The 13,544-nt window shown below is 48.8% G+C and overlaps 1 protein-coding gene across 1 annotated transcript in view; it reads right to left on the reverse strand.

The window, feature by feature from the left end:
* ME3 (malic enzyme 3) overlaps positions 1-13,544 on the reverse strand; it is a 139,065-nt gene that overhangs the window by 6,515 nt on the left and 119,006 nt on the right. The window contains exon 7 of the mRNA XM_075417156.1: positions 11,614-11,723. Coding sequence (XP_075273271.1) covers positions 11,614-11,723 — 110 coding nt within the window. The remainder of the gene's footprint in view (positions 1-11,613; positions 11,724-13,544) is intronic.

Below are 13,544 nucleotides of genomic sequence, written 5' to 3' on the forward strand. Positions count from 1 at the left end.
CTCTACACTGCCCTAGTGAGGCCTCATCTGGAGTACTGTGAGCAGTTCTGGGCTCCCCAGTTCAAGAAAGATGAGGAGCTACTGGAGAGAGTCCAGCGGAGGGCTACAAGGATGGTGAGGGGACTGGAGCATCTCTCCTACGAGGAGAGGCTGAGGGAGCTGAGCTTGTTCAGCCTGAAGAAAAGGCTGCGAGGGGACCTTAGAAATGCTTATAAGTATCTCAAGGGTGGGTGTCAGGAGGACGGGGCCAGACTCTTTTCAGTGGTGCCCAGTGACAGGACAAGGGGCAATGGGCACAAACTGAAGCACAGGAAGTTCCGTCTGAACATGAGGAAGAACTTCTTCCCTCTGAGGGTGACGGGGCACTGGAACAGGCTGCCCAGGGAGATTGTGGAGTCTCCTTCTCTGGAGATAATAAAAATGCACCTGGACGTGGTCCTGTGCAGCCTGCTCTGGGTGACCCTGCTTCGGCAGGAGGGTTGGACTAGATGACCCACAGAGGTCCCGTCCAACCCCGAACATTCTGTGATTCTGTGAGCAGCGAAGCCAGCAGATGGTGCTGCCTCATCTGTCAAGGACCAGGGAAATAAATTCAGCTTTACCCACTCCTTCAGTGCGAAAGCCACACCTAAACTAGAAATCTGCTGGGGCATCATGGCATCGGGGAATGATTTACTCTCTCATTGCTTTTAGCAGGAGCACAGTTACTCTGGCAGAGAAGTAACTTTTACTGACGTGGCTTATTTTACTTAGGGAATCTCTATAAGGTACTCTGAGGAGTGTTTATCAGTACCACTAGCTTACCAACATTTTGCTTTCATAACTCAGATGAATTTAGTTCTCCACAAAGTAATAATTAGTGCCACTTAAGAGTGATTCTGGTTTAGGAGAGGTTGGCAGCAGCCGCATTCCTGCAGCAAACGTTAGCGTCGCGGTGTCCACGCACAGGCACGCCAGTACAGAACGGCAGCAGCATCACTTCTTACTCGTGAGGGCACTGCAGCCATCTGTGTCTTCAACACAGAGTGGACTTTAGCTTCTTAGGCATCTTTCTTGCAAAGAACCACTTGAGACACTTGCTTCAGCACGGAGCATGAACTCCCTTCGTTAGTGCAGACCACAGCTTGGATCAGTTCATTTCCAGCTCGGGACCACCTGAGCTCGGTCAGTTTAAAAGGGAGTTGGTGGGGAGGGAACCAGCCTCTGAGGGCTCTGCTGCTTCCGTGTTCACCTGTCAGCTCAGACAACCGAGGGATGTACACGAAGGATTCCCTCTTGCTTCTTCGGCACTAAATCTCTGCCTTTTTAAGCTGCATTGAGAGTACTGTATCTACCTGGCCAAATGCCATGCCACTGGACTAGAAAAATTACCGAGGAAGATAATGAACATGGAACGAATTTCAGAGAACACCAGAAAACTGCCTAGTTTTTAGATTCTGATTTTATGGGTGTCATGCAGCTAGCCCATGCCCGTTCTCTGCATTTCGGTAAGCTGACAGCCAGCAGGACTGCTCGGCTTGCTGCCACGCCAGCTGCCCAGGACGGGACTCCTCTGAGCAAACGTGCGTGATCCTGCTCACGCTAAAGCAGACACCTGAACTGGCTCAGATGACATGCACCCTAGAAATGTCACTACCACCAGAGCTTTTTAAGAGAGACAAGATAACTGGAATACATGTAGACATTTCTATTGCAGACATCTGAAGTTTGGAGGAAAGGGTCCCAGTCTGAACTGAAAGGAGTGGGGAGAGACCAGGGTCCCACAGCTGACAGCGACGCCAAGCTTGTGACGTGCAGTGGAATATGAAGAGCTCTGCATACGCTCACGCATGCTCAGACGCTCTCTCCCAGGCTAGCACTGCACAGAAATCCCCAAATCCCCGTGTGGGTGGGAGCGGGGAACGGATCAGAGGAAAAAATCCAGAAGTGGAACAATTACAGTGCAGCAGTGTGTCAGGTCACAGCATTAGCAGCAATAGATGCCTGGAAAGCATTTAAAATGAAGAGAAGTCTTGTTTCTCTTGGTCCTGACCCAGGCAAAATTGCTTTATACCCTGTGATTGTCAAGAAGTCTGGTGGGACAAATGCTGGTATCTGCAAACCCATTTAAATGGAAAATGCTCGTGGGACATTCAGCAGAGGGACTCGAGGTCTTTTTAAAGATGTTACTAGCAGGAGTTTGAGAAGTGGGGCATACGGAAAGAAAGGGCGCACGGATTCAGCGTGCAGAGCAGCGAGCGGAGACCTGTGGGACTGGGTGTGCCGTTACTCATCCCCTGCCCTTGCGCTGCGCTCTGACTAACAGCAGGACTCTGTTCAGCTCTGCCGTTCCTAAGCCTCCCCCTCTCCCTCCAATGTGTTTCTAATCCCTCCACGTCTCCCAGACTGCTTCTCACCCCCATTACTCAAGTAAGAAAGTTACTGTACCTTGGCCCCAGATCAATATTTTTCTTTCATAATTACAATTTCTGAGCATGGAACAACACAGCGTCTCTATGGAGGAGAGTTCACAGCTGGTTCGTATAAGGAATTGGCTAATCATTGTGTTTCAATTCCAAAAAGACCACAAAACGAGATAGAGGGGGAAGAAACCTCCTCACCATGAGTTGTGGCAAGAAAATATCAACTACCCTTCAACATGTTGGTCTATCTGTTTTCCAAAGAGACGAAATGCTGCTATTGCAGATAACTACTAGATAACTACTTCCTTAAGTAATTAGCAAGAGCCAGCTTGGCTGGCCTGTATCTGAGGTGAGATACAGAGGGGCACAGAGAGAGGAAAATGCTCACAAATCATCCTGTCCGTCCCAGACCCAAAGTGAGCGCTCAACACAGTATCACAAAACAGCAAGCAGACCCCAGGAGCCTCTCCGGGGAGTCCAGAGCAACAGGACCAGCAAAGAAAAGAGAGATTTAAAACTGATGTAGGAATTAATCTCTGGCACTCGGGCGCATTCGGAATGCTGTAAAACATTAAGGGAAGCCGACTTTCCACTTGCACAAGTGTAAGTCAGAACGAGCCCCAGTAGATGTCAGTGGAGCTGCACTGGAGCAGAACCAGGGGAAAAGGATCTGCTCCACAGCTTCAGGACTTCTCCGTGCCCGGGGACTTTATCCTTCCTCCAGAGGAGGGAGAGCGGGCAGAGGCGCGAACAGCTTCGCCCGTGGAGCTACGGGCAGCGCTGGCACCAGAGCAACAGGGGAAGAGCTGCCCGGCACCGACGCCAAGGCTGCGCCGCGTGTGACAGCACCCAGGGGCCGAGCAGGGGACATGGGGGGAAGCGGGGACCCGCACATGCTTGGGGACGGGAGTCCCCCCATGCCGAGGGCTGCTGCTGCCCTGTCACCTCGCCCAGGCGCCAGAGCGGAGCAGAGCATGACCGCCATGCCGAACGCAGGCACGCCGCTGCCCGATTCTTCATACAATGCCCGTGCAGGTGATTCCCCCTTCTCCACAGCACACTGGTGGAAGGGATGGCCAAATTCAGCCTGATCTTTTATTTTTTACCCTTGTCCCGCCTGCTCACGCTTCACCTCATCAAAACCATGCCAAGACGAAGGCCCGGGGAACAGCAAACATCAGTTTAACAGCTCCAGCAAAGGGCAGCCAAGAAAATATATCTACATTTATGGACGCAGAGGAAGCACAGGGCTTTTCCAAATCCTGGTTCACATTAACTCCCTGCAGCAGTTCCGCCTGTTACTGGAAAGCAGAGCGGAGCCTGTCCAGATCGACTCCAAATACATAATCAGAAGTCAAACACAACAAAGCCGAAGCAAAAAGCTGCCGAACTGTTTGCAGCTCAAGGTCTTCACCTCCATGGCCGCGGGCTATTGCTGTCCTTCCCCCAGAGGGCCTCTGTAAGACGTTAAGAAAATAAACGTAGAAATGGTGTGGAGCAAGTGAACGAGAACAGCAGTAAAACGCAAAGCATTGACGCTCAGGGAAGGAACTCACTTCCTCCACTGACAGATTTAGGGACAGTGGTGACCCAGAAGAGGTGCTGGTATGGGGAAGAGCAGTCGGACAACGGAGATGCAGAGCTTGTCTTGAAGTAGATGCCCAGCGTAGGTCATCTCTAGGTGCCTCTTTTTAATCCTTGCGCTGTAAAGCGCTTGGACAATAGAGTGCAGTGCCCCAACAGCAGGTCGCAGTGCCGGCCTGCAGCGCTGCCCTCACTCCAGCCAGCCGGCACACAGCCGGTGCCACCGGGCAGAGCGGACCCCCCGCCCGCCAAGGCAGAGGCTACCAGGCAGCTGCCAGCGCTCCGCAAGAAAGCATCCCCCTCCCCGCTGGAGATGTGGACACCTGCTGGACACTGTTTTATACCAACAAGCTAAACTGGTTCAGAGCACAGCCCTGTTCTTCTGTTCATTTTGCTGCCTTAGCCTGGACCTAAACATCAGTTTTGGGCCCCTCACTACAAGGACATTGAGATGGTGGAGCATGTCCAGAGAAAGGCCACGAGTCTGGTGAGGGGTCTGGAGAACAAGTCTTACGAGGAACGGCTGAGGGAGCTGGGGCTGTTTAGTCTGGAGAAGAGGGGGCAGACGGGGGACCTTATTGCTCTCTACAACTACCTGAAAGGAGGTTGTAGTGAGGCGGGTGTTGGTCTCTTCTCCCAGGTAACTAGCGATAGGACAAGAGGAAATGGCCTCAAGTTGCGTCAGGAGAGGTTCAGGTTGGATATTAGCAAAAATGTCGTTACTGAAAGATCTGTAAAGCATTGGAACAGGCTGTCTAGGGAAGTCGTGGAGTCACCATCCCTGAAGATGTTCAAAAAACCATGTAGATATGGCACTTCAGGACATGGTTTAGTAGGCATGGTGGTGGTGTATGGATGGTTGGACTGGATGAACTTAGAGGTCTTTTCCAACCTTAATGATTCTATGATCACAGACAGTTTAACACAGTGATGTATGCTGTTCTTTACTGGAAAGGAGGAGTTTACATCCAGTGAACAAGAACAACAGTGAACAAGAAAAGCAGGAGAGGAAAGGGGATGAAATGTTAACAGTTCCCAAAATGACACAAGATTCAGGGCAGATCTTTAAAGCTCTGCACCACTAAGCCCAAGAAACTGAGGTCCATTTACACACAGGAGTCCATACTGTTCTGACCTGGCTTGTTTAGCAGTCAACATGTGATTCAGACACAAGTTTAGGAGCTGGCCCTTAAATAGTTAATGTAGTAGCATCAAGACAAAATGCAGGAGCCTCGTCTGCCACAGGGCACAGCAGGTCGAAAAGGGCCTGGTGACAGTGAAGCCCTACAGGACTCAGAACATCTCCAGATCTATCTTCAGGCCGGGTAAAACCCCACAGGGAAGGCGCGCTGCTCAGGAGCTGCCTGGCAGGACACAGTCTGCTTTGTTCTGCAGCAGGGTATCGTCCAGCGCTCCCCTCCTATGGCGCTTCCCCCCCTCCCCAGTTTCCTGTGATAATTACTGATGCATTTTCCACGCCAGCTGAAACAACAAAGTAAGATACTGTACCATTTTAATCCGCCGAAATTAGTTAATGCCGAGCCAAAAACTAGCTTCGTCTGCTTCACACAGCACATGGAAATGTGCCTGCAAATTAGGCCACGTTTGCACATGATTGATTTCCATCTCGCCCAAATGTTTGAGGCCGCTCAGATTTGCAGCACTGGAGTCAGCCCGTTCCCAGCCTCAGCTGAGGTCCGGAAGCAGTGCTCCTCCAGGCCGAGACACCGCTCCTGAAGTGTCCCGGAAAGGTTATGGAAAGGTTATCTGCTAGGATAAGGGGAAAAGGTGGTCGTTGGGTCAGGAGATATTCTGAGGCTCATCAGCAGTCACGCATCCAACAGCGAAGGGGAATCACCGCTCTAACGACTGGGAAAAGACTCAGAGAGGTTCTGTGAAAGTGATGACCCCGTGCACTGCCCGTAGACTACTTCAGTTGCGCAGCGACTAGGAAAATACAAAAGGCTGAGTTTTTTTTAATGTGGCTAGTGATTTGGGGTTTCCGGTCTTGAAGTGCCTTGAAGAAGTCTCATTTGCACGGTGTAGGTGTCCAGGATTTTAGAAATCCTGTCTGTTTACAGCGTCTTGAACTGGGTAGGGATGTATTTGAAACACTCAGATTGGTGGTTCTTCGAGAAGCTATCAGTGTTATATCAGCTCTAGTTTTAAAAGAGTGCTGAAGATGCCCGGAGCCAGGAGACAGTGAGCTTTATGCTTCTGGGCACTAGTCTCTCTGCCCTGCCCATATATGTGAAAGGCTTTTGAATGACACAATCAGATCCAATTAATTACATAACACATTAGAGATTTCTTAATTTTTCTTCAACTCTGACTAAACTTGCAGAACGTCTGCTGTTCAGTACTGAGTAAGCAATCTAAGCCTGAAGAATTCATGTTTGGTATGTGAATATGGAGGGCGACACACTGATCAACCAGGAGAATGACCTCTGAACGGAAAAAATAAGGTTAGAAGAAGTGCCTGGAGGTCATCTAGTCCAGTATCTGCTTGAAGCCGGGTTAGCTTCCAAATTAAGATTAGATTGCTTAGAGCCTTCTTGAAGGATATAAGTCCTCCCAAATTTCTGCACAACTTGTCCCAGTGTTCAACCACTCATAGCGTTATATCTGATCAGATAACTGAACCATGACACCGAACAATCTCTGTTGCAGAGTAAAGATTTGAGCTCCGCAAGCCAAGTCAACCAATTCCAATACCAGGTTGACGGGTCTGATCCTATTTCTGCTTAGCCCAGGCACAAACTCCTGCTGATTCTTTGATTACTCAGTGCACATCTTTGAAGGCTGTGTTGGAATTAGACAGGCCCTTTACCACACAGACAGTGAGGCACGTACACACAGAGCCCTAGTCCCATGCTGAGAACCTTAGGTGTGCAAAATTAAAGGGTTTCTACGGACTCCTGCCTATTTAACAGGGATTATTCAACAGACCAAGTCCAGGAGACCTGATAAGATGCACCTAAGGCTGCTGAGGTACGTGGCCAATGGCATTACAAAGTCATTCTTTGAAAGGTTTTGGTACCTGGGGAGATTCCTAATTCCTGAAAAAAGACAAATGTCACACCCATCTTCAAGAAGGGCCAGAAGAAAGATGCAGGGAATTTTAGCTCAGTCAACCTAACCTCAGTACCTGGGGATTACAAAGCGAATCTTCTGGAAGATCCATCTAGGAACATGAAGGTGACTGAGAATAGTATGGATTTCCCAAGGCAAATCATGCCTGACCAACTCAGCTGCCTTCTATGATGAGGTTATGTGGACAAGGAGAGGGCAGCAGGTGTTGCTTTCCTTGACCTGCATGAGGCCTTTGAAGCCATCTCCCAAAGCATCCTTGTGGCCAAACTGGAGAGAAACAGACTGAACTAGTGGACTAGTAAGTGGGTGAAAAAGTGGCTGGGCTGCTAGGCTCAAAGGCTTGCGGTCAGTGCTACAAAGAGGCCCGTACTATTTACGTTCTATTAAAAACCTGGATGATAAGACAGAGTGCACCCCCAGCAAGTTCATGGATGATTCCAAACTGGGGAGAGTGTTTGGTGACTGTCACTCATAGGGATCTCAGCAGACTGGAGAAGTGGGCTCATGGAAACCTCATGAAGGTCAGCAAAGGCAAACACAAAGTCCCACACCTGGGAAGAAGAAATAACCTCACTTAACAGCAGATGGTAGGGGCTGATGGCTGAAAAGCAGCTTTGCAGAAGAGGACTTGAGGGTAATGGTGGACAACAAGTTGAAGATGAGCCAGCAATGCGCCATTGTGGCACAGAAGGCCAACAGCCTGCTAGACTGTGTCAAGAGAAGTCTAGGTAGCAGGCCAAGGAAAGTGATCATTTCTTTCTATTTCAGCACTTTTGAGGTCATCTCTAGACTAGCATCTCCAGTCTGGGGCTCTCAGCACAAGGAATACATCGACAAACTGGAGAAAGTCCAGAGGAGGGCCGTAAATATGACCAGGGTGTACAAAGAGGACTGAGGGACGTGAGTTTGAATAGGCTGGAGAAGACTAAGAGGGCATCTAATTTCTGTCTACAACTACTTACTGTTTGTGAAGATGCTAGATTCTTCTCAGAGGTGCACAGCAAAAGGATGAGGGGCAATGAACACAAGTTGCATCTAGGGAAATGCCAATCAGATATTAGGGGGAAAAAAATGGGACACAGGAAGGCACAAGGAAGATGAGAAAACTTTGGAACCGGTAGTACAAAAAGATTGCAAATATCCATCCTTGTAGATATTGAAAATTATTTGGCTGGACAAGGCTCTGAGGAACCTGATCCTGTGTCAAAGCCGCATCTAAGTTTTAAATCCCCTTTTATTTGAGTGAGGGATGGGTGATGTCCAGAGGTCCCTTCTGAACTAATCTCTTCCATGATTTTATGTATTTTCTTGTATGGAAATGAAGCAGGAGGCCAGAGATGCCTGTCTCAGGGATTCACAAGCCTTGACACCTTTGTAACACTTTTCAGTTATCTCCTTTCTGTTTATCACTCTGCATAACTACGTGGAGCAAAGCCACAGTAGGCAGAGAAAGAGCAGGATCCAAAGCGTTCTCATGTCCCTCCAGTTTCGTATGTGCTTCATTGCCTGCCCTGGTACTTCACTGGGAAAAGGGAAGAAGTGGCAATCAATTTTCTCCTGTAGAGCTGAAATCGAAGCTGTTGTCCCCTGCATGAACCCAGACAGAGCTGGGAAAGGGCTGATGTCACCACCCCCGTAGGGGCAGGAGAAGCACTCCCTCAATGGGGAGCTCCCATGCGTGGGCGCCGCGAGCCAGCTCCCGCCAGCTCCCCGGCTAATGGCTTTCCGAAGAAGAAGAGCCATCACCTCGTCTCGCTTCGTGGCACCTGGCAGGCGTCCCGCTCAGCGTCAGCGGGCTGGCTCGACCCAGGAGGGGGCTGACTCGCTCGAATTCCGTGGGGTCAGGATGGATTTGGCAATACGGCAATTTGTGCAACAACAACAAAAAACGGGGCGTTTGTATTTATAAACTGCTTTCTGTTTGAGTAGGCCCTGGGGCAGCAAGAGGGAGGCCTAAGGGAGATTAAGTGGAGCAATTTGTACTTTCTTCCCACATCTCATCTGCGTGTGTGCGTGCAGGCACACGGCGTTCAGCGTCCCACTAACCAACGGGCAATGAGCTTAAATTAGTAAAGCTCAGGCCTGATCTAACTTGCACTGTTTGGGCCTAAGATGTGTTTTTAAATCAATATACCTAAAACAATGCTGGCTTAGAAGCTGGGATAACTCAGGCTTCAGGAGGTCTGTTCCTGCCTGGCTTGAGTGAAATGAATCAGGACTGCTGAAACAAGGCTTTGTATAATTCTCGTTAATCATTTAAAACACAATTTGCATTGAACTCTCCCACTTTTTTAAGTAAGCAAGTCATGGAACACCAGCATGTTAGAAAAGAGAGAGCCTGAGGCAAAACCAGAGAGCAGGAGGATGTAAGTGAGAAAACGGCCCTTCCTACCTTGCTCGCACCGCCTGGGGATGCAGAGGGGCACATCAGGGTGGGGGAATCAGACTGCTCATCCCAGCTTCAGCTCAGTTCACCTCTTACACGACTCTAACTGAGCAGACCCAAGTTGCATCAGCTTCCCAAGGGTCCCCCAAACCCATTCCTGAGTATGACCCTGGCTTGGAATCCCTCTTTTCTTTTTCTGACAGCTACATAAAAAAGCCTGACACAGTGGCTTGCATCCCTTGACTCATCGCTTGTCTGTGCAAAAGATCATCAGGATTTCTTTCCTTATCTACTGCTGTGAAACCAGCGTCAGCTAGATGCTTTATTTGAGAATATAAGTGAGTTCAGTAAGAGGTAAAATCCTGTTGTTTTAACAGGTGTAACTCTGGGAAATTTTCAGGGGACTCGACGTCTCCCATGCACCGTGACAGACATCTGACTGGAGAGAAGCACACAAGGTCCATTTTATGGCAATGCTGTTTTATGGCATCCTCCTAGATGCGATTTGTCCCTCCGAGGGAGTAATTTCCAGGAACTGTCCGAGGCATTTAGCTATGACCTATGGCCAAAAAGAAACTATAAAAAACAACAGTCTCCTGCTTCCCCCTCAGAATCTCCAGCTTTGCTTTAATATCCTCTTTCTCTTCCCTCTGTCAGTCAAAGAAACTATTCCAATTCACCAAGAAACCTTTCCAATTCACTCTAGCTCCCCCAGGAACACCTACATCCAGGTCCACAGATTTGCGACATCACCTGGCCCCTTTTCCTTTTGACTGCTGAGTCCTCTTCCACTTGCAGAGAGAGCAACTAATCCAAAATAAATCTCTACAGCACTGACTCCTTAATACGGGCTTCATCTGTCCACCTCCAGAAAAGTTTGAGTTCTTGATTCCTCTGTTCAAGACTTCAATTCAAAAATGTTTAATTTCCTTTGTCTGTGCTCCTGTCTCCACTGGAAGCTTGTATGGGTGGCAAGAACACCTAATGAGTCTTCTTGTACAGCACTATCTATTGCACCTCGTCTGAAACGCCTTAAGCTCCTCTGCTTCTAAACCCTCTTCATGGAAGTGTCTCTGAGCAGGACCACACATCCCATTGCACCAACCATATTCCCACAAGCCAGGGTCTTACTCCCACTTGTACCACCGTGACAGATGCAAACAAGTCATTACACACACTGCCAAATATTGCTAGATGGGTAGCAGATGCAGAAATAGCGCTGGAAAGTCTGCTCACAAAAGAGTCATCACTGTGTGAAAAATGACACTGGCATTTCTCTCAGTCTCGTTCAAGTACAAGTGAGGATAAGCCCAACTGACTGCAAATAATTAAATCAACAGACCTTGGAAATGTCTGCATGTTGCAAGCAGGGCTAGACAAAAGAAGAAAAGATGAAGGGACTCACAGGAGAAGAACTGGTTATTTGTAATCACTTGGGAAGATCCTGTCCCTGCTGGATGGGCAAACAGCCCTTCCCATGGTTTAAAGCAAAGTCAGCGCCAGACCAGGACACCACCAACACGCAGCCCGCGTCCCTCCGTGCACCTGAGCGGTTCTGCTGCCCGCTGAGCCCCCCCGGCCTGGGAGACGTGCTGGTTACAGCCCCAGCTTTGCTGCTCTCGTGCCTCTTTGGTGCTGGAAGAGTTGCGTTCACCGCTCTGGGGGAGAGCATACCTGTTCTCAGATTACCGTGGAGCCAGCACCCATGGCGAGGGAAGAAGCTGATTTACCTTCTCTTCTGTGCGTGTAATGAGGAGGATAACAATAAGGGGACAATGCCAGGATCAGCTAACGACCACCCGGCTACGGAAACTGAAAGCCTTGTGTAACTGTTAAAACATCATCATTGTTTTAGCTAAATTATAGAGAATTAATGGAGCTCTCTAAATTACCTTAATCATCTAAAGCGCGTGATTCATTTTCCCCCTTGAACAACATTTCTGCAGTGAACAGCTAAATTACTGAAAACAATGGAGACTCACTTTTCAACTCACTGCTGTGCTTTGGTTTGTATTTTTAAATGCTTATGTGTAAACGCTAAAATTTATCACACATCTGAGTACTGTATAATAAACAGTCTCGTGATCTTAATCACCTTTCCTCAAGAGAAGGTGAAGGTTAAATTTGCATTTTCCTAACAGTACTTACCCTGAATATCATCATTGAACGTACAGTATCTGTTGCGGTATTTATTGAGGAGACGAAAAGCGTTAGCATTGGCAAAATCTTCAAACTGGATCAGACAATTCATGCCATACCTGCAAGTTAAAGGGTAGTTAAGAATGGATTAAAATATTTCCACCATTTAGGACGATAGATATGTCTCTTACCAGGACAGTGCAGCTACAGTCTCTAGCACAGAGATAAAAGTATCATGAGAGAAGTGCACCACAGCGACAGCCAGCAGGACCCCACCCTTCCCGAGGCCCACACACTCAGAAACGTGGAGTCTCTAAGAATAAATCATGTTCATAATATGTCTATTCAAGGGGCACAAGGGGCTTATTAACAGGTATACACCTGTCTTTGGACGACTGGTATGACAAATTTTCCGTGGCTTCTCAAAGTGAAGGAGACGCTCTCTCGCAATGGATATTGCAACTGCCATGTTGCCATACAGCAAATCCGACTGCGAAGGGAACACCACCAAGTGCCCCCTTCAGCTGCCGGTGCCCAAGAGATGAGACAAAAACCTGCGCGTGGGATCCCACGGACTGCGTGCTTCACCGCCACGTTCATGGCCACATTCTCCTGCTTTGGAAACACGTTTCTCTCCACCGAGTTGCTTTACGGGAACCCAGCACGCAATGACAGCTAGTGACCCGTAGAGTCAAAAGGCAAGGAAATAGCTGCAAACATTCCGTAATTATGCAGTAATACCAGGGCAAGTGTGCAATTTCTAAAACTTGGGTAATATTCAGACTGCTCCGTAACTATACACTTTCAGCACTTTATATGACTCTAGGCTGCATTAAAGCTTTGCTAATAAAATCTAAAAGGCCCGTGAGTACTCTTGTCCCTCATAAATGTGACGGGGCAGTGGGAGATGCTCAGGGGACGAGCGGTGCGGCCGTCAGCAACCCCTGGGCTGCAGGCAGGTGAAAGGGCTCCACGTCGCTGCACTGTGTCAGAGCCCCGAGCCTCTCTGGGGCTGTCAGCAGTGCCGAGGCAGCATCACCTTGCCTGCCTCCCATTCAGACCTTCCTCCTTCGCCACCGAAATCCCAGGCAGGGGACACCCCTGCCTTCAGCTGGAAATTGATACTGGATAAAACATGCTCCGTCTGAGACCTGTGGCTCCTGTCGTGAAAAGCTCTTTTCATGGCACTCGCAGTGCGGGGAGTCAGGGTCTCCTGGGAGGGCCTCCAATTTTTTATTATTATTATTTTCCATTTCAAGCATGTCTGTCAGCAAGGAGGCAACGATAAGCACAGGCATTGTGCTCCTTTATTTGTCCGTCATGAGAAACTCTCGCTTCAGAAACCTTCTGGTCTCAAACAGGGGAAAGGGTTGGCTCTCACACCTCCTGCACAGTCTCTGTGCTTGCTTTAGAACAGGACCACAGTGATTTTAGGGCTGTGTATGACTCTGCTAGACACAAAAAGCTCAGATTCAACTCAATGCCTTGCTCCAGTTAAGTTTCCCAATATCCTACTAAGCTTAATATTTGAAAAATAATATTAATATTTGCAAAAATTTCAATGAAAAATTAGGTGCTTGGAGTCTTTGTAGAATCAGGGACACAGAAGCTGTGGAAACTTTTCCATGGGGTCTGCAATGCAGTGTCATCCCCAGAGGGAAGTGTCATTGCTCCTGTCACCAAAGAACGGGGCAAGTCCATGCTACGGAGCCATGTGTGCCGAGATCCCTGACTGGGTACAGCACAGCTCCATGCCAGAACATGGTACTGCTTCCTTGCCCCTGGGCACCTTTAGGCTCTCTTCAGCTTCTCCTGTGGTGTTGCTGGGAATGGATGTGGCACACCTGCAAGCGAGGACATGCCATGGAGGGTGGTGTTCTTCCTGGCTAATGTGGAATCCAATCACTGAGGGCATCTTCAACGTATCTCATGTGCAGTCT

This window comes from Opisthocomus hoazin, chromosome 1, assembly GCF_030867145.1.
Source record: "Opisthocomus hoazin isolate bOpiHoa1 chromosome 1, bOpiHoa1.hap1, whole genome shotgun sequence".
In the NCBI taxonomy this organism is placed as follows: Eukaryota; Metazoa; Chordata; class Aves; order Opisthocomiformes; family Opisthocomidae; genus Opisthocomus; species Opisthocomus hoazin.